Here is a 26077-nt window from a genome sequence, read left to right on the forward strand (position 1 = left end):
CTGGGTGTATGTGGCCAGAGAAGGGTGGAGCTTTTAAGTTCTGATTTGGGAGACATCATGCCTAGATTTCATGCTTCACCTATAGAAAGAGGAGAGTCCAAAACATTTCTGGAGTTTTTACCCTGGAAAACAACTCTGTGTTGTATGCTTGAAATTTGCTAAGAGAATAGAACTTAAATGTTCTCTCTCACACCCCCAAAAATATAAATATGTGAGGTGATGGATATGTTAACTCAGTGGGGGAAATTCTTTCACAATGTGTGCACATTTCAAATCATGTACTGGATACATAGACTTTAAATATCTTACAATTTTACTTGTCAATTATACCTCAATAAAGTTGGAAAATATGTTTCTTTAATATTACCCTTGGAGAAGCACAGGAGCATAGTAAGTGTTTGTGGTATTTATTGACCTTGTCCTTGGTTTACCCTGGACCATGAGTAATCAGAGGTTCAGGCACTCAGAAGGGGGTCTCTAATAGGTTTCATGACTTTTCCCCACATCATGTCCTGCTTTTGTTCTCATTTGATTGATAATTCAGTGTATGCTTGGCAAAGAATTGGTGATAATACTCACAATGTTCCTATTATCCTAAGAGCTGGGGCATGTCATACAGCTGTAGTTCCACTAGCCTTGACTCCACATGTTTGATGCCTGAAATCTTGCCAATCTTCCATGGCTATCCATGTAATCCAAAATGATTACCTGGGTCCACATAGGGAATTTCTTCTCAAAGGACATTTGTTAGCCGCTAAACCTGAGTAAATGCTTTTGCGTGTGTGTGTGTGTGTGTGTGTGTGTGTGTGTGTGTGTGTGAGAGAGAGAGAGAGAGAGAGAGAGGGGAAGAGAGAGAGAAAGAGATTAAAAATGGAAAGAGATTTAAAATGTGGTAAAAGAGGTCTTAATTGGTGCCTCTAAATAATTATATTGTTCTCCATCATGATTTGGATAAAGGCAATATCCTGTGAAGTGGAAATGTCTATTAATGGATTGGGAGAGGACTGTGGGCAGGTTGGGATTGTGATGGGCAGGGGGCAGGAGGCCCAGGCACGGGTGTGGGCAATTCTCTCCTCACTTGCAAACTTATAGTTTCACACACAAAAAAGCAGTTCTAATAAAGAAATTTTTCCCCTGGACAAAAAGGGGGGGGGGGGGGGTATCATATGTTAGTTCTTGGGAGGCTTTGAAGAAATTTATTAGACTTTTTGAGAAAGCAAAAGTCAGCAGCCTGGGGGTACATTTTCATAGGGGAAAGACCATTCTGAAAAAGAGATTGATGGATTTCACAGGGGAGGGTTGTGGGTAATGGTCCAAACACAGTTGACAGTGCTGAGTGCTTAAAATGTCATCTTGGGTTCAGAGATGGAATCACAGCTCTGATGCCTTCCAGCTGTGGCGATGTCTTTGGCAACTTTTAGTGGCCTAAATTTTCCTTTTTAAAGTATTGTTATGAATATCTATTGATGATACAGGGTTGGGCAAAAGTAGGTTTATAGTTGTGAGTACATGAAAATTTATTCTTGTATTATTATTTATTAATTATTGTTTTCCTATATGAACAACTGTAAACCTACCTTTGTCTACCCCTTAATTTTTTTGAGTTCTCTCTCTTTTTAAAATTTTTTTTTGCTCAATTCCTTTATCCCCCGACCCTGGCCCCCCAACCCCAGAGCTGTCTGCCTATGAGTCTGTCTCTATTTTGTGCCAACCCTGTATTTTTATGATTTAACATGAGATTAAACAATGACGACACCTGGATCAATGCATAAAGGTGTACAGAATGTGCTTGTTCTGCCCAAGGTCAGCTCTGGTACAAACACATGGCAGGAGTGCCCGTAAAGTGAGCCAGAGTAGATGCACATAGTAGGCTATCGAATATGCCTTCTGATAACTCATCAGCAGACATTCGTTCTCTGATATGACTTCAGTCTATGTTACGGTTATTGGTTGCCGAGTGAAGTTTTCTCTTACATTTGGTCAGAAGAATTGAAGCTCCTTGAAAAGGGGTAGAGGGCAGATCTCAGAAGCGCCTCATTCAGACATGGTGTTCTCTATGAAACTGACTGAACGCCAAGAATGGCTTGTGGGTCGCTGCTGGTCTGTGGCAGGTTTTACTCACTCTAGAGTAAATAAGAACGACGTAATCTCCATAAAATAGCTTATGTTTATTTCAATATTTGAGTCCCTTCCTTTCTTAATTTTTTGATTTAAAATTTTTTATTATTTATGAAATGATGATGATTTTTTAAAAAACAATTACTGATTTGTGAAGTCCAAAAGTAGGGAAAACCACTCTTTCTGACATTTCAGTCTTTGTTTTCAGATGCCCTTAGAAAGGTATTCTGTATTTTTTGTCATTATAAACTGTAGCTTCTTAGCTACAGTTATATATATACCCATTTTTCCTTTGCTTCTTTCAGAATCCTAATTTCCTCACCTAGCAAACAAATTGGTCTTTCTTATATACAAACACTAATTTTTTCTATTTTGTCATTCTTTCACATGTTTAAGTAGACACATTTACTTTTCATACTAGGAAATTTGATTCAAAACTAACAAAGGTTTTGAGCACATCATGAGACAGCATATCCTTGGGGTTTTTATATGTACTGTCTCATTTTTACCTAATCACAGCCTTGCTTTATGTTTCTTGAGAATCTGATATTTCTTTTTCTCTTATGAAATTGGATATGGTATGGGTGATAACTGAGAAATTGTAAAACATTCAGAATGTTATTTTAGAAGGATTTTTATTAATGAAACCCCTGGTTAAATTAAGGTGGATGTTTTATTTATATTCAGCTCAGAGAGAATCTCAAAAAGACCACAGCTCCAATCATATAACTTAATAGAAGTAGAGTTATTATTGTAAAACTTATCTCTGATATGAGTGGAAGGTACACAAAAATAAAAATAATGTATAATGTAGATTGAAATAATTTCCTAGGATTGACATTCTTGGATCTTTGAGCAATAAAAGTCTCACTAATAAAGGATATGAAATTTGTATAAGATCTTTGGCAACTGTGTTTCTAGTAATTTTCAATCATGTCATGTACAAAGTTTAAATGTACATAACAGGTCGGGGGCATGTGCCTGGGTTGCGGGCACATCCCCAATAGGAGATGTGCAGGAGGCAGCTGGTCGATGTTTCTCTCTCATCGATGTTTCTAACTCTCTGTCTCTCTCCCTTCCTCTCTGTAAAAAATCAATAAAATATATTTAAAAAAAAAAATAAAGGATATGAAATTTGTATAAGATCTTTGGCAACTGTGTTTCCAGTAATTTTCAATCATGTCATGTACAAAGTTTAAATGTACATAACATGTTATGTATAAAATATCCAGGAAACTAAGATGAAAGTCAAACTTAAACGTTTGACTTTCATCTTAGTTTCCTGGGTAATTTGTTAGAGAAAGTGGTACTGCGTGATGACATTTTATGAACTTTGGATCATTCTCCTCTGAAAATCATGCTGGGAGCTGCCATTTAAAAACAAACAAACACAAACTAACTCACAAGAAATAAATATATTGGATTTAAAATCGGTGAATGTCATTGAAGTGTGTTAATTAGGCCAAGACTGATCTTAAAGCCAGAGCTCACCTGTCTTTCAAAAAATGAAATGTTTTTTGGCATGATGCAGGTATAGGCAGTGTGACTATCAGGTTTAAAGATGGAAAGAAGTAAGTATTGGCATTGAAACAAAATTAGAAATTTGTTTTTGGCATGGTGCTGAACTGTGAATTTGGTTTTAAATGAGTGAAAGAGTGCTAGCCCCATATGTAAACTTGCATGCTGTTGGTTTACTCAGTAACCAAAACAAGAAAAATATAATAATTAAAAAGTACTTTATTTTAATTTTGTCCTTAAGTCACCTAATTCCTTTTGGTTTTGTAGTCCATGAAATGAAGTTGAAAAGTAAAAAATGGACAATGAAAATAAAACGGGATGAAGGAATAAATATTGAAAAAAGTACGGAAGTAAATGGTGGCTATTCAAGAGACATTGGGAAAGCCTCTTTTAAGAGTTGACACTTGATGAAAAGGAGCAAAGGGAGAGCATACGCCACTGAAAAGCAGGCACAAAGGGTTTTTATACTTTATTTATTTCTCATTTTGAAAATGAGGAAACAAATTGTGCAAGATTGACTTGTCCATAGTAGCATCGTGAGGAACTGGCACATTCTTTTCCTGAAAGTGTATTGACCCAGATCCTATGTTTTTAGCTATTATACTGCTTTGTGGAAATGACCACTGACTAGAGCCTTAGTTGATCTGTATAATAAACCAACCAACCAACCACCAACCAACTAACCTTAGTGTAGTGAACAAAGGCCTGACTTGGGTTCCACAATAGAGAGCCGTAATTCTAGACCAGTGATTCCCAACCTTTTTTGGCCATGCCCCACCTAAACATCTCTAAAATCCTAATTGCCTCCTCCCTTGCCCCCAAACCCCTGCCCATGACATAATTCTTATTATTCAAAAAATGAACTCCTATTCACGTGGAGGAAGCCTAAAAGGCCATTAACAAGCTTGGTCTAAACAAGCTTCCAAAGAACATGGCATCCATGAAAGAGAAAGATAAAAGAACAAAAGAACAGTTGAAGTACTATGGAAGAAATCACTAAGAAATTGTTAAAATAATAATAATAATATGAAGTGATATGAAAAAATAGCAAATAAAGTTACAAAACTTAATAGAGAACTGAAATGCATAAATGTGTCACCATATATATTTATATACTGTATATGAGGATCCTAGAACCATAAGAAGTGCAAAAAATTCACTGTTAATAATTCATTCTCAAATTGCCCCCCTTAAAAATCAAATTTCCCCTCTGTAGGGCATGGGCCCCACATTGGGAACCACTGCTCTAGACCTATATTGTTCACACATAGAGTTGCCAGAGGAAGGTTTAAAATATTAACTTTTTATTTTATATAGCCAAGTGCTATTAACCAAGAGCAATTGCAAATCAATGAGTAAAATTAGAAAAAGAAAAGATGACATACAAGAGAAAAAAGGACATGAGCCAGAACAAGAAAGAGAGAATGGCAACGAGCATGCAAAAAGATGTTTATTCTCATTAATTATTAAAGTTTAAATTAAAGCAGTCACTGTTTTCACCTTTTTTTATTAGCAAACATGAAAGAGACCAATAATATCCAGAACTGGTCTCTCTTATCTATCACAAATTGAATGTAAATCCCTTATAGACTGGTTGGGTCACTTAAAAAATATTTTTATTTCAGAGAGGAAGGGAGAGGGAGAGAGAGGTAGAAACATCAATGATTAGAGAGAATCATTGATCAGCTGCCTCCCACATATCCCCTACTGGGGATTGAGCCCACAACTTGGGCATGTTCCCTGACTGGAAGTCAAACCGTGACCTCCTGGTTCATAAGTTGACACTCAACCATTCATTCAACCACACCAGCTGGGCAGGTTGGGCCACTTTTAACAAAATCTTACAGATTTCTTGTTTATAAGTTCTAAGGTGTAGTAAGTTGCATGGTGCCTCATGCTCCCAAAAGATACATCTAGTCAGACCTCTAATATGACTTTATTTGAAAAAAGGTGTTTGTGGCTATAATTAAGTTAAAAATCTCAAGATGAAATTATTCCAGACTAGGGTAAATTCTTAATTCAAAAACAAGTGTCCTGAGAGAAGAATAGGAAGACAAACACAAAACAAAGCCATTTGAAGTTGACATCAGAATTAGGGTTATGCTGCTACAAAACAAGAAATTCTGGAGTCATCAGAAGCTGGAAGAGACAAGGTTTTCCACCTGGAGTTGTCAGAGGGCCTGTGGCCCTGTCAACAAAGCTTGATTTTTAAAAAAATTCTTTATTATTAAAAGTATTGCATATGGCCCCTTTCCCCCCCATTGTCCTCTCCCAGCCTGCCCGCCCCCCAGCCCTGGCCTTCACCCCCCCCATTGTCCTCCATTGTTTTCGTCCATTGGTTATGCTTATTGTATATGCATACAAATTCTTTGGTTGATCTCTCCCCCCCCCAGGTCTTCCCCACCCACCACCCACCCTCCCCTGCCTTCCCTATGAGGTTTGACAGTCTGTTCTCTGTCTCTGGATCTACTTTTGTTCATCAGTTTATGTTGTTCATTATATTCCACAAATGAGTGAGATCATGTGATACTTATCCTTCTCTGACTAGCTTACTTCAAACAAAATTTGATTTTAGACTTCTGGCCTCCAAAACTGGAGGGAATATATTCCTGTTGTTTTAAGCCACCAAGTCTGCAGTAATTTGTTATGGCAGTACTGGGAAACTCATATGTGAGGTATATAAATCTCTCATGTAGCAATATTTTATAATGGCAGAAACTGGAAGTAACCTAAATGTCTGTCAGTGTATGACTGGTTAACTAAATTATGTCATTTAAAATAAGATATAATATAAGAAACTCAAAACACCAATCAGAAAAAATGTATGCATTCCTATGTTCATAGCAGCACAATTTACAACAGCTAATATCTGGAAACAGCCCAAGTGTCCATCAGTAGATGAGTGGATAAAAAAATGTGGTACATTTGCAACATGGAATATAATGCAGCAGTAAAAAAGAAGGATGTCTTACCCTTTGAGACAACATGGAGGGACCTGGAGAGTATTATGCTAAGTGAAATAAACCAGTGAGAGAAAGACAAGTATCACATGATCTCACTCATATGTGGAATCTAATGAACAAAATAAAATGATGAACAAAATAAATTCAGAGACATAGATACATGGAACAGACTTTGGAATTTCAGAGGGAAGGCAGGGGAGGTAGGTGGGTAGAAAGAGATCAACTGAGGAACTTGTATGCATATATGCATAACCCGTGGACACAGACAATTGGGTGGTAAAGGCCTGGGGCATTGGGTGGGGCAGGGTAGAAGAGGTCAATGGAGAAATAAAGAAGACATGTGTAATACTTTCAACAATAATGATTTAAAAAGATCTAATTACACTGACAAGTAATCAATAATATGTAAAGTAAGAAAAATATGTACAAGTAACAAATCTTGTGTATATCCTATACTGATTAAAAAATAAAACCCAAAATATACATTTGTATATATATATATTTGACATAAAATGATTCTGAATGTGAGGAATTTATAAAAATTCCTCATTTTTCTGATAGGGACAACATAAAGGTTTTTTTTTGGCTAACTTGAATGTGCAAATCTGTAGAGATATAGATGAAATAATCAAGTCTACTCATAAATTATTAATTTAGCTGAACATGCATATTTTATATAAGATAATATTAACCTAGACAAATTTGTCTCTTTATATTCTTGATTTTTATTTTTGCAAATTTATTCAAATTCTTGACAAGTTAGGTATTACTTGTGATCATTTCAGGCTAATACTTTTTCCTCAAAAATCTGCTGCTCTAAATAAACTTAGTGAATTAGTTTTAGTGGCTGAAAGGCACCACAAAGCTATGGCATCTTCCCCAGCTGTTTTTAGGGGTAATGTAGTGAAATCTGAGAGAGCATGGTTACAGATATTAAAGAAAAATATAATCATTTCATGTCTGTATTCTACTGAGATCAGTCTGTTCAATACACTATATACTCAGCATTTGTTTATGCATAAAAATGTTTGGGAGGGTATAAACTAAGTTATGTTCAAGTTAAGGGTGGTTACCCTGGGGAGTGTGATTAGTAGTAATCAGTTGTGTATGTGTGTGTGTGTGTGTGTGTGTTTGTGTGTGTTTTATAGTTCTATATTGTTGGACTGTATTATATGGGTTAATATTCCTTCTGTTGTACTAATATTATACATTTTTTTTAAAAAATTGAAACTTCTACCAACCCGTCAAGATCCAGGCTACCTTTTATCTGTGTCTACATTCTTATCCAGAAATATCTCTCCCCACTCAACTCTCTCTGTGTTTTTTTTTCTCTCTCTCATTTATACAGTATAACTTTCTAATGTGTGTATCTCTTCTTTGCTAAATAACTTTAACCCGCTGCAAAGTGAAAAGCTATAGAATAAATATATTTGGTAATTATTTTTTATTTATAATTTATAATTAGCATACAGTATAATTGACTTTTATGTATAGTCCTATAAACTTTAACACATGTAAGATAGGAATACACTACGATCAGGATACAATATAGTTTAATCACATTAAAAAATTCTCTGTGGGGACACAATATGAAATTTCAAATCTTCCCTTTTGTAGTTACAACTTTTCCCTCTTCTAACCCCAGGCAAAAACTAATCTACTCTCCAAAACTATAGTTATATCTCTTTGAGGGTGTCCTATGAGTAGGATCATACAGAATATAACCTTTCACTCAGCTTGATATCTTGAGATCCATCCAAGTTGTTGCATGCTTCAATAGATCAATACTTGCTCCTTTATTGCTGAGGAAGATTCACAGTTTGTTTAACCATTCACCCACTGAAGGACATTTAGATTGTTTCCAGTTTGGGTCTATTATGAATAGAGTTATAAACACTTGGTATGCAGGTTATTTTTTTTCGTGTGTGTGAATGTAAACTTTCATTTCTCTTGGGCAGATAACTAGGAGAGGACTTTGGGGCCATATAAGTGTATGTGTACCTTTATAAGAAGCTGTCAAACTGTCTTCTCACAGTGGCAATACCATTTTACATTCCTACCAGCAATGTGAGAAAGTTCTAGATGCTCAGTATCTTTATTGACACTTGGGTATTTTCAGCATTTTTCATTATAGCCATTGTTTTTTTTAAATGTAAGTATAGTTGGTATATAATATTAATTATATTAGTTTTAGGTGTACATTATAGTGATTTGATATTTTTATACTTACAGTGTGATCACCCCACTAATTCTAGTAATCATCTGTCACCATGCAGACTTATCACAATATTATTGAAAACCACTGGCTTAGAAATTAGGATTTTTCCCTGTTGCTGGAATAAGGTCAGTTTCCTATAGTTCACATGGGATTTGTGGGGGAAAGGTGGCTAACTTAACAATATCAGGGTTCTTCTAGGGAAAGAAAGGGAATGAATGCTATTCAGAGGACCAGCAGTGTCCACTGGGATTTAACTCCCTTTTCAACAGTTTATGGCTTTTACTCATAGCCTTTTTGTGAGTAATAATAACCTCACAGATGTAATAAGCATTGTCTGGATCAGTCATTGTCATTGTCGTCATCATCATCATCATCACCATCATCATCATCATTGTATTAGTGAGTCCGCAAAGAATCAGAACTGATAGGATATAGATATAGATATAGGTATAGATATAGATATAGATATAGATATAGATATAGATACAAAATATAAGAGGAGATTTATTATGGGGATTGACTCACATAATTATGGAGGCTGAGATATGCCATCACAGGTTGTCTGCAAGCTGGACAACCAGGAAAGCACTGGTATAATTCAGTTCAAGTATGAAAATCCAAGACTAGGAGTTCCAATGTCCAAGGGCAGAAGAAGCTGGACATCTTAGCTCAAGAAGAGAGTGGAGAATGCACCCTTTCTTTGCCTTTTTGTCATATTGAGGTAGTTAAAGGAATGGAAGATGCCTGCCCACATTGGTCAAGGCCAGATCTTCTTTCCTTAGTCATCAGATGCTAATCTCTTCTAGAAACACCCTCACAAGACACACCCAGAAATAATGTTTACCAGCATCCTGGGCAACCCTTAACCCAGTAAAGCTGACACATAACATTAACCATTATAGCTTCATTCTCATCCCCATCATCCCGTAGTAATGAATATTTAACTGGCTTGAGAGATAGGGAGGGGACCATGAATAGGAAAGGAGACATGAAGGAGACACAGGTGTTATCTGGAAAGGTGGAGAGGCATTATATGATGTCAGAATAAATTATAGGCAAATGTCTCAAAGCACTTGGAGATTGTTTTCACAGTGTGGCTGCATAGCACCCCCCCACCCCACCCCTAAACGTTTAGACCCAGTGCTGCTTCCTTTGAGGTAGCGTCAGCTCAGGAGAGTGGAACAAGTACTCTCCAGTGCTTTGTGCAGCCTAATGCTGTCTCCTCCAAGCTAGACTTTTTTTTAAAGCAAATTTCTTAATTTATCTTAAAAAAGGAATATAATTTTTGTATTTTTTTCCCATGATGTGATTGTTTTAAAGTAAAAATTATGTTTTCAGTTAATAAGAGTTTTTACCTATCTCCCTTGTGGTTAAACTATAGTGAATTGAAAAGATCACTGTTGAAAAATTGAGCTGAATTGAAGAAGCTTAGCACAGCATGCCAGGTTCAGCATCTATGTAATTTCTCTTCTTGGTGTTTGGGTTTATTCCAGATGTTTTTATTTTTGCCAGGTCTCAACCCTCTCTAAGGAAAGCTGCTCTACCCACAGCCCAATGACTTTAAGGTTTTGTGCCAAGTATATTCTCCACCCACCTCTATGCAAAGCTAACTGAGCAAGGGATCCAGCCAATTCAGAGCCAGCACAGAGAATGTTATCAGGCAGAGAGAAGGGCTGGGCTCTCTCTTAGAATTCAGGAGTAGGATGCCAATGAATGGTAAGTTACCACGTAGAAAGCCGTGGGGGAGTTACACGGGAGAACAAAATTGAGCAAGTAGCAGAGTCCACAGTTTTAGCTAATAAGTATGTGTTTTGCTACTTTATCTCAAAGAGTTATGGAAGAGGTGATGACTTAGTGCTTCTTTCTTTTCTTGCAAGCGGAGTAAAAGCCAAATTCCTTGGACTTTTGAAAAAGAACACTTACATTATCATTCTGTTCCTAGTGCAGATTTAGTGATTCACAGCCAAGAGCAAATAGGCTAGTGATTTAAAATATTTAGTCTTTAAATTTGACAAATGTGCCAATTACCTTGATCTGTGGTTCCTGATTCAAGAATTAAAAGCCACAATCAATTTAAAAGGCTGCCACAATCCTTTCCGAGTGAATGAAAACAGAATGCCAAGCAGCTGTGCTCTGCTGCGTGGCCTCCAGTCCCCGTTGTCTGTACACAGGATGTGTGCTGCTGGTATGACAGGGACTGCGTTCTTTCCCCATGTCAGTCCGATTGCTCTGGCCCAAATGAAACACCGTGTGCCTCAGAATCTCCCAATCTTGTTGAAAATGTACACCTTAGTTTCTTTTTGTTTTTCCCTGAAAAATTGCAATGTTTGGGAAGTATTTCAAGCAAATGGGCCCATGCTCATTATTATTCAAAAATGTAGGCCAAACACATGGCTCCGTTGGCCAAATTTTAGGTGTTTGAATGCCATCTTTTCTTTTGGGGACAGGCTTTTTTTCAGTGTAACTTTATTGAAAAAGAAGAGCTTAAATTTCATTCTGAAATTGTTAATTAATTTATACTTCCATTATGAAGCCTTTAGGGGGTACTGCTCAGTGAAATTAATGCCACAGGTATTAGAAAGAAATAGCAAGAGCTGACCAGTGGAAGGATCCAGGGAAACAGGCATTCCTACTTTAAAAGTTCCTTTAAAAGTTTTTCTCTCGTACTGCTTAGGTGCATCAGCTTTCTTCCGATCTAGAATAGGCAAGAGTAGAATAAATTTTCATATTGAGCTTGTGTAACAGGAAATGGCTCATGGGATTATACACAATATTTGACATGGAGGGAAGTCTAGATTTTTATTTTTAAATGTTATATTTATTTTAAACATAGCTATTTTAAACTTGGCTCCACATTGTTGAATTATACTTCCCTCATTAGAAATTTATGTGACATGGTGACACAGTGCATGACCAAATTGTGAGAGCTTTATCCTTCTCAAGGAATATGCTGGTGGCACAAATATAAATTTGATTTTCCTGTGAGTCATCAAGACCTATTTTATTATGCAGGTAGGTTTGCTATGGATGTTGACAGAACAACAGCATATTTGGCAGAGACCTCTAATTTTGCATTTCTTTAAGGTCAGTTGTATTTAGTGTCAGGTTCTCTCTAGGCAAGACTATTAAATGGGGAAGCTGGTATTTTTATCCTCCACTTTTTTTGACCAACTGTCATTGGTGGCTATATTTTTCTTCCTTCTAGTGAATTCAGAAACTCATGTCTTCTCTTTCTCAAGACTCTATCAATATATGTTTTCCATAAATGTTGAATAACCTAATTATATTAACTCTAGATGTTGACTATCCATAAGGTATAGGCATTACTGTTTTTTGGACTATTATTTTTAATGACAAGAAAACTTTTTTCTCTTCCTGTAATTTATTTTTTATTTTATTTCTTTTTATTTTAGAATATATAAAAATATAGCCAAACAAAATTTTTTTAAAAATCTCATAATCTCAGTTCTCCAAGCCTATCTCTGCTAACTTTGATATGTATTCTTAATACAAAAAAATGGAATCATCCTATGTGCAACTTTTAAATTGTGCCGTTTTCTCTTAATTTTTGATGACTTTCTAATATCTTTAAACATGCTGATAAGCCATGTTTACTATTTCCATGGTTTTGTGTTACACGATTGTATCCTAAGTTATTTAAACAATCCACTATTATCTGACATTAAGATTGCATCTATTATTTTGCTATTACAAGTTGTCAAAATTAACATTCTTTAGCTTATTTCTTCAAATATAATCATGATCATAGGGGAAACACCTTGGGTATAGTACCTCGTTGCAAATGAACCAAGGACAGAGAAATTTCTTGCCCTTTGCAGTCCTATCTATGCAGCCATTTTCTCTGCTTGCTGTTCAGGATAGCCTTGTTTGCCAGCCCTTGAAAATGTACTAAAATTGAGCTAATTTGGCACTCACTGAGGGAGAAAAGTAATAGCAAATAGTTGAAAGTTTGGAAGTGCTTGATGTTAGATTGAAAAAAAAAAGTTGTCTAGCCTATATTCAACACAAATAATTATGATGTTTGGAAATACTGCAATGAAACTGAGTTTACAGCATTTGGAATTAGATAATAGAGCTTTTCCCATGAAAGTTACTCATTGCTGAAATGTTCATGATTCTAGAGTGGTTTCTCTGAAACTGTAATTCTTGGTCAGTGTCAAAGTGACATGGGAGGTAGATGAGAAACTTTGCTTGAGCCGAGTGAAGGGGAACGGGCAAAGAGAAATGGTCAGTGAATGGAAAGGAGATGGGTGTTAACAGAGGCAAAACTCACGGGATTTGAAATGTGACTGGTTAGTAGGAGGGAGGGAGATAGTGGGTGGATGATATGAACCTAGAGGCAGGAGGATGGTTCTGCCATTTGTAGAGAAGGAACAAGTTGTGTGGATATGGGGCAAATGTCCTTGCCGGCATTTAACCTGAGCTTCTGCCAATTTAACCATGCGAAAATATCCCAGCAGGGAGTTGGAAAAGCAAAATTGGAGCTAGAACAATAACTGTATACAATTAATAGTTTTAACCAATAGGAGGAATAAGTGTGCCTCTAGACCAGCAGTTCTCAACCTGTGGGTCCGCGACCCCTTTGGGGGTCGAACAACCCTTTCACAGGGGTCGCCTAAGACCATCGGAAAACACATATATAATTACATATTGTTTTTGTGATTAATCACCATGCTTTAATTATGTCCAATTTGTAACAATGAAAATACATCCTGCATATCAGATATTGACATTACGATTCATAACAGTAACAAAATTACAGTTATGAAATAGCAACGAAAATAATTTTATGGTTGGGGGTCACCACAACATGAGGAACTGTATTAAAGGGTCTCAGCATTAGGAAGGTTGAGAACCACTGCTCTAGAGAAAGACTGCCACATTTGAAGGTTGAAGTGAACAATATGATGGCAGAGTTAGCAGGGAGGACCTTGGGAGAGTGCAGGGTCAGGAGGAACCCAAGAAGGATGCAGCTTTGGTGACAGATGAGGATTGAAATCTGCTGACCCATGACCTGGTGTCACTGCTGAACTTCAACTAAGGTGTTCAAATGCATGTGTATGTCGAACGTAGAGAATAACAAACAGACAGACATGCAAACAAACAAAAAACAATGCCAACGAGAAGAATAAAATGTAGCACGTGTTAAGAGAAAATTGCATTAGGTCATTTAATCCTCTCAGCAATATCTGTGATGTAGAAGTTTGTTTGTTTGTTATCCCCTTCCCACACTTTATAGAAGGAAACCAAACTCTACAGAGATGAAATATTTTTCTCAAGATCACACAATGTGTCACATGTTGGACACAAACTCATGACTGTGCTCTTAATTTTTCTGTTTCAATGAGCTATGCAGCCTTCAAGGGATTATATTGTAAATGGTAGGTGAGAAAGTGGGCAGCAGATTGGACCCCGTAAGAAGCTTAGCTCACTATTGAAGAAAACCATGGGAGTCGTGGAGGAAGAAGAGAGGTGGTGAGATGGAAGAGTTAGGCATTGAGAGAGGAGCCCTTCCCAGTGAAGTCCAAGGCATGGTGATGTCTGTCAGTAGGTGGCAGAAGTACAGTAGAAATAAAAGCCACTTTTGCTGAAAAGGTCAGGTTCTACCTTGAGATCAGAGTTCTGGAAAGGTTACCAGTATCCATGTTCCCCTCTAGGGGAAATGGAAGAGACCGAGTTGAAGAGTAAGGTGCTAAAATAATCAAGGAAGATGGACAATTGTCCCGTAGCCAGAAGATGACAGATCTGTATCATCTATCATGGGCTGAGGCTAGGTGGTCCTTGTGGTGAAAGTGGATTTTGAGAGAACAGAGGTTATTAGGAAATGGCAGAGAACAAAGGTTGGAAATCAAAATTGAGGGCCGCCTTGATGTGCTTCTAGCTTGCAGTAGGTGTGTGCTCATCGAGGAGGGTGATGGGAAAGGGGAAGAACCACTGTCTCCCATCACTCTACTGGAAAGATGTTTAATTGAAAGGGACGTTGAGGAAAGGGGAAGATTTCAGTTATTGGGGAGGAAGTAAAAGGGAAGATCAAGGCACAAGCTAAATATATATTTTCCCTCCAGAGAAGAGTGTTTCCACAGGGCCCAGGTGAAGGTGCCAGGCTGAGCCCTGGGTGGCATGGGTATGTTTCAAGTATTTTAGTAGGAGGTTGTGAGTAGATTAGAAATACCTGCTAGTGGTGGAGATAGGGTAAGATGGGGAGGAGTCCTGTACTGGCTGAGTTTTAGACCATATCGCTTTCTGAAATTTCTGAGTTGAACTTTTGGTCTTTGCAAACTGCTCTTCAACAGGACTCAGGACCAAGAGCTGCTCCAAGAGGAAGTCAGGGACAGCAAGGAAAGGAGATGCGTGTTCCACTTGAAAGGAAATCCTAATGTTGTCCTGGCTTGTCTGGATAGTTGTAGACTTTCCTTGAAGGTCCACAGAATAAAATGACAAAATTTGTTTCAAAAGAATTAGACATTTGATGTCTTAAATGTGCATAGACATAGCCCAACATTGAACCAGGCATCTCAACCTTGGCTGGGCTGTAATCCTCTGCGGACTCTCAGGAAATACCTGCAGCCCATCAGAGACCAAGGGAGAGCTAATGCTTGTGGCTGGGGCTCTGGTATCAGTGTTTAACGATCCTCCTCAGGCACTTCTGATGTACTGTGAAGGCTGGAAGCATCTGCCTTATATAAACAGCAGACCACCAGGAGCATAGCTGAATAAACCTTTTGTTGGTATGAACCCACTGGTGTGCTCACACTTCTGCTGGGTCAGGGGTCTGGTGTCATTAATAAGTCTTGGCATCACTTGTTGCTGACCCATTATTAAGCTATGGAATGTGGACACACATGCAAGATTAGTATTGATAATATTTCTTAGACAATTAATATTACTCTATGCTTTATCTCCCACAAAGATAAATGTTAGGTGAAAGGAAGCAAATTGGGAAACACCGTATTTACTTGTGCTGAGAGTAAAATAACAGGCTTGGCATGTAGAGACACTTTCTTACCCTTTTAAATATTCTGTAGTGCTCAGCTAAACATCACCATCCACCCTCGATCACAACTCCAGGCCTTATCTTTAATGCATTATTCTAAATTATGTAAATTAAGATCTTATGTAATTTACCTTTTGCATACAACTAATAACGTGATATCAGTTAGTTGTAGTTTCAATGAAATAATCTAATCTAATAAAAGACAAACATGCAAATTGACCATGCCTCCGCTACTCCTTAAGCCAGGCCCACCAGCAAATCAGAGTGACTATATGCAAATTAACCAAGATGGTGGCCAGCAGCTATGGAGCTGGAGCGAGTAAGAGGCTTGGTTGCTCCAGTGATGGAGGAAGTCAAGCTTCCCACCTGCTGCGGCCGGCTCTGAGCTCCATTCAAGGCAACAAAGTTTCAATTATAGAAGATAAATAAACTCCAGATACCTGCTTTCAGCCGGCCATGGCCACGGAGCTGGAGCGAGCAGGAGGCTTGGTTGCTCCAGTGATGGGGGAAGCCAAGCTTCCAGCCTGCCATGGCTGGCTCTGAGTTCCACTGAAGGCAACAAAGTTTCAATTATAGAAGGTAAATAAATCCCAGCATAAAAATAAAAAAGATAAAAAGGAGAGGCTGGAAGCTTCCGTCGCCGGGAGGCTTGGCCAGCCTGAAAATGGCCCTCAGCCCCTCATCCAGTCTGGCAGGCAACCCAGTGGGGACCCCCACTCTGAAGGGGGTGTGACCAGCCTGCAAACACCCATCAGCCCCTCATCCAGGCTGGCCAGGCACCCCAGCAGGACCCCCACCCTGATCCGGGACATCCTTCAGGGCAAACCAGCCGGCCCCCACCCGTGCACCAGGCCTCTATCTTATATAATAAAAGGGTAATATACAAACTGACCCTTACAGCAGAACGACTGGGAATGACTGGTCACTATGACACACACTGACCACCAGGGGGCAGATGCTCAATGCAGGAGCCCAGTGAGCTCCCCCAGGGGGAGCTCTGCTCAGCCACAAGCCAGGCTGATGGCTGCCAGTACAGCAGTGGTGGTGGGAGCCTCTCTCGCCTGCTCAGCAGCACTAAGGATGTCAGACTGCAGCTTAGGCCTGCTCCCCACTGGCAAGTGGACATCCCCCGAGGGCTCCTGGGCTGCCAGAGGGATGTCTGATTGCCAACTTAGGCCCAATCCCCCGGGGAGCAGGCCTAAGAGAGCAGGTGGTAATCCCCTGAGGGGTCCCAGACTTCGATAGGGCACAGGTTGGGCTGAGGGACCCCCATCCTCCCCCCCGAGTGCACAAATTTTTGTGCACCAGGCCTCTAGTCATTAAATAATTTTGAAAGGTCCTTGTGAGATAATGTTGAAAGAAAATGAAAGAGCTTAGTTCCTTTATTCTAGTTATTTAAAATATATATTACATGAAATTTTATTATGGTAAAGTTCAACATTGCATGTATTCTGACTGAAATGTTGATGGTAGCTTAAGAATTGTCTCAGAATGAAATAAACAAATTGAAGTTTGACTATTGGTTTTTGGAGGGTTTGACTAAGTTGTGTAGTAGGCAGAGCTCTTATTTCAGAAACAGAGAGCATTCATTCATTTACTTCCTCAAGTTCTTTCTCAGTAAACATCTGAATCTCAGTGTTTACTTTAAATTCACTTTCTCCCAGGTAAAGAATTAAGCCTTGTACATCCATAAGTACATACATATTCATATATAACTATATGTATCTCTCTCTATATTTACATTACAAGAGTAATACGAATTCTCAGCTTAAGCATAAATAAGCAAAGGGAAGAAAATGAAAGCACTTGCCATATATATGTATGTAATCTTATCATCTGGCATATAGTCCATATGCCTTGGAGTATAATCTCCTTGCTTTACATCCGCACATATACACATACAACGCAAAGCACACAGGTTAATTCTGTATATAGTGTTTGATAACCTCTTTTCTTCTCACTTAACAACATATATGAACATTATTGTTCTCATTCAGTATTCTTCTACAATGTGAATTTGTTGGAATAGTGTTGATAGTATAATTTATTTGACAATCTGCTGCTTGACATGTAGATAATTTATAATTTTGTTTGCTTTTGATTTTTGGTAATATAAACAGTGATGGGCTGACTATTTTTATAGTTCAACTCAAAATTTTTAATGCTAAAATGTAAGAGGGTGGATGAAGAGGCGTGTTCTGCCACATTGGTTATCATAGGTAATTAGGTAATGTAGTGCATTTTTAATATTCTGGCAAGTTGCATGGACCTCATTGTATTAGTCCCCTAAACTCCTTGACGTTTTGAGAATTCTGAAAGGCCACTGAAGACAGTAAGCTCTTCTCCTGGTGTTCTTCACCTAACACTAACTGTTTCTGTATGCTGATCTTGCACATAAACTCCTATGGATCTGAAACTGTTGTGTTTACCAACATATGCTGGACTTCCGAGTTTCTGTCCTCATGCTGCTGACTACTGCTGCAAGCTTTTGTTCCACCATGTTTCCAGCTCAGACTTTTGAAATCCAGCTCTTTGGCAAAGCCAGCTCAAAGGTCACTTTTCCAAGAAAGCCTCCCTTGTCTGTCAGAAGGAATTTATCTGCATCTCCTTTGTGCTCCCTGCTCTGCACCTCTTTTCCCCACAACCACACCCAGGCTTCAACTTGGACTTGGTGCTGTCTAGTATTAGTGTTGCTATGTAGCATTAACATACCTAGTTTGAAGTTATTTAATAGTTAATATGTAGTATTAACATCTGAAGCGCTATATCCTACAGTGAGCATGTTTTAGTCATCTTTTGTTTATGATACATAATATAGTGCCTTTCAGGTGTTTAAAATCAATGCACAATCTTTGTAATAACTTGCTTAGTATTTTAAATTTAAGCCACTTCACATATATTTTTTTTCTTTTCATTTTCAGTGCAACACAAAAGCAGGGAATGGATAATAATAACAGAAACAGAAAATTCTAATTTGCCGATTATCTTAATCTTGTTTGAAAAAGTACAAAATCCACAACATACAAAACACCCCTAAACTCAACTGGAAATAGTCTCTTCATTTACCCCCCTCATTACTTGTTCCTGATCACTTCTAATGTCTCTCTGAGGCCTTAATTATTCCTGATAGTGTCACCCATATTGTAGATAATTTGGGGTGTATATAACTTATAACAGAAATGAAATCTGGTTTCTGATCTTAGGAGGTATGCAAATGAAGAACAATTTGATTGTGAGAAACATTTTAATCTCTCTGTGTCTCTGAGAACAAGAATATATCTCTATGGTCTAATCTTATGTAATAAAAGCCTAATATGCTAAGTGTCCAGTCGTCTGGTCATCCGGTCATCCATTCAACCAATCAAAGCCTAATATGCTAATGATATGCTAAGGACACTCAACCACTTGCTATGACATGCACTGACCACCAGGGGGCAGATGCTCCAACCGATAGGTTAACTTGCTGTTGGGGTGCGGCTGATCATGACTGAGCGAGATGGGCCAGACACACCCTGGAGCCTTCCCGAGGTCCCTCCCTGGCTGGTCAACCTCCCACGTCCCTCCCCAGCCCTGATTGTGCACCAGTGGTGTACCTCGGCCTGGCCTGCTCCCTCTCGCAATCCAGGACCCCTCAGGGGATGTCAGAGAGTCGGTTTCAGCCCGATCTCGGAGGCCAGGCTGGGGCACCGGGCCTCTAGTCTAACTATAAAAGCCTATAATTTTTAAAGCATGGTTGTTGACACATATATATTATTTAATAAGCACTTACTATGGATTAGGCATATGCACAGATTTTGGTTTTGGTTGCTGGTCACAGAAATTCAACTCAATTTGCTGCTGATAAAAAGGACATGATTGGCTGGTGTACCTGGAAGACACAGGCTATGGACTTTAGGCGCTGCTGAATTTAGGAATTCAAATGCTGTGTTCAGTGTTCTGCCTCTTTGCATCTCATTGCTGTTCTGCCTTTCTCTGTCTTCTGGCTTCTCTGTGTTGGACTCACTCTTAGGTGGGATCGTAGGATACCGTGGAAAAGATGGATGGTGACAGTCTTAAGCTAGCAAATTAGTAGTGAGGACTCTTAACTTGCCAAAATTAGGTGTAAGGCATAACCCCTTGCCCAATCACTAGATCCTGGAGAAGAATTATATAATCCTTGGCTGTGCTGAATGTCAAACTGGGTGTTTGTGGGACAACTGTGATAAATAGCCACACTGGGACCAATGAAGTGGAACAGGAAGTAAAGGAACAATGGGGTCAGGAAAGTATATTAAGCTCCTTTCAAAATCATGACACTCTTGGGGCAGAAGAAAAACTTAAAATTCATCTATCTATTGTTCAGTCATCCATTGAGAACATCTATATAGCTTCTGCAATTCTGGCAAAAAAATAAAAGAAGATTTAGGTTATGTTTAAATAACACAAATTTTAGAGAAAGAATTAGCACTTTTACCTTTAAAAGACACAGATATCTGCATTTCTTTACACAAAATAACAGAAACAGTAAATAGTTATCTATATAAAAATGGATAAACGACAAATCAATGTTCCTCTTGCCCTTTCTCTCTCTAACATCAATAAAAAAGTTAAAAAATGGATAAACATTGTGAGTAATGTTTATATAATTGTACTAAAAATTCCTTAAGCCCAGCTGGTATGGTTCAGTGGTTGAGCATTGACCTATGAACCAGGAGGTCATGGTTTAATTCCCGGTCAGGGCACATGCCCAGGTTGCAGGCTTGATCCCCTGTAGGGAGCATACAGGAGGCAGCATATCAATGATTCTCTCTCATCATTGATGTTTCTATCACTCTCTTTCTCCCTCTCCCTTCCTTTCTGAAATCAACAAAAAATATATTTTTAAAAATTCCTTGAGTTGTAATTACTAGTCTTACCACTCATTCAAGAATGCTATTTGCTTGCTGTTTCTTTACAGACAAAAATAGAGTAAAAATATGCTTCTTAAAAAGAGGAGAGTGATGATCCAAGATAGAAATACGAGAAAACAATGTGACAAATTTTAAGCATGTATTGCTAGAATGAGAGAATAAATTAGAGTGTAGAATTGAATCTTGTTTGGGTTCTCAAGTGAATTTGTTACTATTTCACAGAAAAAAGCGATGGCATTGCAAATGAGGGCTCTTATTACGCCCCTCTACTTGGAATGAAGAGGTAATGTGAGAGGAAGGTATGTGGATTGGTGGCTTATTGGCATGGTTGGAAAAACATATACAACGGTTACGTCATAGCATCATTGACGGCTGCCTGTGGGACGGGGCTCCAGCAGGTGCTTTGTACACATTATCTTCTCACAAAGGTGGGCACTTTCCAAAGCCCCATTTCACAATGAAAGGACCTATGACTGAGAGCAATAATCATGTGCCAAGGTCACAGGCCTGATTGTGGCAGTACCAGGACTTGAACCTCAGTCTCCTTGATCTGAGCCTGAAGCTGTGTTATCTGGTGGGTTGAACCACATAGACTTCCCATATGATTCAGAACAGTTATAAATCTATCAGCTATTTCATAAGATGAAAGAATGTGCTTGGCACTAGAACTTTGACATATTAAAGGGATGATGTTTATATTTTTCTACCTTTAAAACCTCATGCAAGATGTTTCTTCTCTCACAGTTTAGAGAATATATCTTTCTTTTCTTCTAATTCTTCTTCCAGGCAAATGCAATGTCAAATTTGAATTATTAGTCGTACTTACCATCGTCAGGGACATGGGAAAAAATCCTATTACAAAGTTCAAGTGATGTGATATTAATTTCTTGATTTACCATAGCAGGTGGTCATGAAATTAAAAACAGAAGAAAATAAAGCCAACTGCAGAATGCCATTATGATTACTAGTTTTATGACCATGGGCACATAACTGAATGTGATTCAGTCATAATAAGCTAATATACCTTGTAGAGTTATTGTGAAAATTAAATGAGAAAATGTAAGTGAAGAGCTTACCACAGCGCCTAGCCGAGTAAAATTTCCCTGTTATTGTTAGTTTCACTTTATTTTCAGGTTTTGAAGTGTGTACTGGAGAATGGTATCCACTGGGGATTTTCTGAGATGGTTTGCTGATACAAGTCCACTGGTGGCTAATACAATAAATAATGCAGGACTTGAAATGAAGGCTCCACAAAGCACCCCCGGGCTGTTTGTTAAGCCTCAGCTCTGCTATCCAAGCGTGTGGTGCTCTTCAGGACCAAAGCTTATTTCAGAGAGCAAATTTTACTTAAAGGAAAGCATCCAACGTTGTTATCTGAGCTGCGTGAGAGAAATGTAGCCACGTGACACTTTCTGATCTGCTGGAGCGTTGCCTATCTGCAGATTTGCCCTTTCTTACCACAGGACCAAAGCAGTGCAGCCATAGCACTACTACAAAGTTCTCAGCAGTTACAGCAACTTGATAAAGGCCCTCCCCCTTCCCTTGCTGAAAGGCTGCTTCTTTATCAGCACTCTCCCGAGAATGTGCATGCCACAGTGAGTCACGCAGTAAGTTCAGTGCTTCCCAGCAAGCAGCTTAGAGTCAAGTTCTGCAGCTATTCTTAGCTGCTCCACACCCTGTAATGAGAGATACTGGATGAACTTGCAAATGACACATTGTACTGATGACAAACGGGGTGGATCGTGATAGATTGAGTTTCCAAGCCTCTGTTTTCTTTGGTGCAATAAGGACAGTGGGGGGAAAAAAGCCAAAAAAAAAAAGTCTTCCTCAGATCAGTATGGAGCAGATACAGCACCCTGTAGTGGAATGTGTGCTGAAAGCAGGAGCTTGTTTCTTTGCAATTCTCTGACCTCCACCCTGTTCCCAATCTATAATCAGGGCGAACTTAATGATATCAGGGCGGTTATAATCTCTATCTCATTTGTAAGATCTCATTGTGGTTGTGAATAATTCAGAAGTAGTGGCCTTGCTTTCGAATGGCAAGTAGAACATTGCATCATCACCTGCATCAACAAGGTGACATTTTCCCTGGCGGCGTGGACATTAAAGTCAGCATGCAGACAATAAAGTGCCTTTCCTAGCGAGATAACTGTTCCCACCTTTCCCTATTCATTTTCTCAAGAAGCCAGACATTTCCTAAAGCAGAAGGAATGTCCACACAGGGTGGGAGGAAAAGTAAGTTTACAGTTGTTCGTATGGAAAGTAATATGATAATAAATAGTAATACAAGAATAAACTCTGTTCCTGGGACTCACAACTGTAAATCTACTTTTGCCTCACCCTGTATATTCATTATAGTGCCTATCAAACTGTATCATCATTCTTTTTATATATCTGTTTCCTGAGTATACTTTTTTCATCTGTGTGAACTTGTAGCATAACGCCAGGCACATAGTAGGTAATACATACCAATATGAACATACAAATATGTGTATATGTATTGAAAATGGGATTACATTATATATGTTCTTTCACAATCTTACTTTGAACATCTAACAAATACCATGGAGATTTTGCATGCTATTAAATATGGAAATACATATTTTTCATATATTTTATTTTACAGAAGAATCACAATTTACCCAGTCCTCTCCTATTGGACTGGTTTATAATTATTAAACCAACTAAAATTAAACAATTAAATTAATTAAAACAGTTTATAATTATTAGGAGGAAGGTCCATTGCAGTGTGTTTATTTATTTATTTATTTATTTATTTTTTATTATTTTTCGCTAAAAGTATTACAAAGGGTATTACATAAGTGTCCTTTTTTCCCCCCCACCCTTGACAAACCCCTGCCCTCCCTTACCCCCCAGTGTCTTATGTCCATTAGTTATGCTTATATGGATGCATACAAGTCCTTCGGTTGTAATTCAGTCAGCAAGTATGTATTGGTTACCTCCTCTGTGTCAGATACTGTTTAAACTCTGGGAATACTATAGCAAGCCAACATTTTAGTGAGAATAGAGAAATAATAAACAAAAGAGATTAGAAAAACATAATATTGGATCAAACTAATCACTTCTGATCTGCTACTTTTCTTAATGAATGTGGCACATGAATAAGTATAATTATTAAATATGTATTTTCAAACGTGTTCAGTACTATGGAGAAAAGTTAAACAGGGAGCACTGGAGGGAAAATTTAAATAGAATGACATCTGAGTAAAGACTTGAAGAAGAAGGGTCCCTGATAACCTCTTTAAGGGCAGGGATCATGTCTCTTTGCTCATCCTTATGTGAAGATAATGGCCATCAGAGAGCTTAGAATCTAAGGTCTAATGTTACCTGAGTTATTTCTAAGTTTTGAGGGTAGGAAAATATTTGTATTGTCTCTCTCTCTCTCTGTATATATTTATATCTATACTAATAAAAGGGTAATATGCTAATTAGACCAGACATCTTCCAGACGTCCTTCCAGACATCCTTCCAGACAAAGCCCCGGTGGCAGGGGCTGAGGCAGAGGCAGTTAGGGGGCGATCAGACCAGCAGGGGGGAGCAGTTAGGGGGTGATCAGGTTGTCAGGGGGGAGCAGTTAAGGGGTGATCAGGCCAGCAGAGGGGAGCAATTAGGGGGTGATCAGGCAGGCAGGGGGAGCAGTTAGGGAGTGATCAGGCTGGCAGGGGAGGGCAGTTAGGGGCAATCAGGTTGGCAGGCAGAGGCAATTAGGGGCGATCAGGCTGGCATGGGAGCAGTTAGGTGCATCAGGCTGGAAGGTAGAGGTGGTTAGGGGCGATTAGTCAGGCAGGCAGGTGAGTGGTTAGGAGCCAGTGGTCCTGGATTGTGAGAGGGATTTGACTGTGGGATCAGGCCTAAACTAGCAGTCGGACATCCCCCGAGGGGTCCTGGATTGGGGAGGGTACAGGCCAGACTGAGGGACGCCCCTCCGATGCACGAATTTCGTGCACTAGGCCTCTAGTTATATATAAATATTTAAAAAATATGTATTTCATTATTTTCAAGCTTTTCTACAACAGCCATATACCACTTTTATAATAAGAAAACAATGACATATTAAGTTTAATACTTTCTTTAATTACTTTGTTAGCATATCACACTGTGGACACATGTCATGGTTGTAAACCACCTACCCCCTTCCTCAGCCTCATTCAAAGGACCCACTATTGACTTATCCATCATGCACATAGGCAATCCTTTCTTTGCTCTAAATGCAACACTTTGTATTTGCATCTTTAAGTTTTGGCTCTCAGTTACCCAAGTTTGGGAAATTGTAAAATTTCTTTGAAAAACTGAAGTGGAACGCACTGTACAGCAGCTTGAACGTGAAAGGTCAAGCCGGCCTCTGGGAGCAATTCATAGAGGCTTTGCTCATTTCTTCTATCTTCTGTCCCCCATTTTGAGAAGACGTTGCTCTTTCTTTTTGTTGGAGGTCATTCTGCTCCCTGCACCTCTGATAGGCTGCTTTATGAATCGATGTACTAGGGAGTACTTGCAGAACTAAATAGTGGGAGACTCAGGAATGAGAGACTTGTTCTGCTTCTGAAAGAATGCTTTTATATTTTTTATGTAGCATATTTTTAGTTCACTCTGTAATACTAAAAATGCCCCAGTCTTTTATATGTAGAAAAATGCTAAAACCCATTTCTAGAAGCTTACAGGCAAAAATGCCTTTATTTCTACAACTATTGTCTACTCTGATGTAAAATTCCTAGCTCTTTTTAGTGAAACATTTCTCTTACAGAATGAATAGGAAAATAGTTTAAAAAGTGTTTGCAACTGAAGGAAGAGAGATAGGAAAAAATTTGCTTAAAGTTCATAATATTAGTTTTTTTCCCTCCTAGTATTTGCATAGGAGCTGATAAATATTCCAAAGCCTTTTTACGTCTCTCCTGTGGTTTTCACACCGCTCTAAGGTAGAATGTTATTTTGGTACATGCTTTATAAATGAGAAAACTAAGGCACAGAAAAGAAAGAAAATTACCCAACGGCATACGGTTAACATTTATTGGGTACTTACCCGTGTCAGGCAGGATTCTAAGTACTTTCTATATATTCACCCATTTACTTCTCACAATAGCCCAGATGATGTTGGTATTCCTTCTATCCTAATTTTCCAGAGCAGGGAATGAGGCATTGAGAATTTAAATGACTTGCTCAAGGGCATGCACAGCTAGTTAGTGGCAGAGATAGCCCTTAATGCTGGCTCTGACCCCAAACCCTGAAAACATGATTCAGTAGAGCTGCTCCACTGGGTAGACTGAAGTCTGTTCCGGAGTCTGAGCTCTGGAAGGTTCAGTAGCTGCAGCCCTGGTAGGAGCACAGCCTTGGGATGCAG

At 38.7% G+C, this 26077-nt stretch overlaps 1 protein-coding gene across 1 annotated transcript in view; it reads right to left on the reverse strand.

The window, feature by feature from the left end:
* LOC102441522 (phosphatidylinositol 3-kinase regulatory subunit beta-like) overlaps nt 1–26077 on the reverse strand; it is an 88452-nt gene that overhangs the window by 52120 nt on the left and 10255 nt on the right. Inside the window, 1 exon segment of the mRNA XM_023755582.1 lies at nt 15011–15147. Within this exon segment, the coding sequence (XP_023611350.1) occupies nt 15011–15147 (137 nt within the window).

Source organism: Myotis lucifugus, unplaced genomic scaffold (genome assembly GCF_000147115.1).
Source record: "Myotis lucifugus unplaced genomic scaffold, Myoluc2.0 scaffold_80, whole genome shotgun sequence".
NCBI lineage: Eukaryota > Metazoa > Chordata > Mammalia > Chiroptera > Vespertilionidae > Myotis > Myotis lucifugus.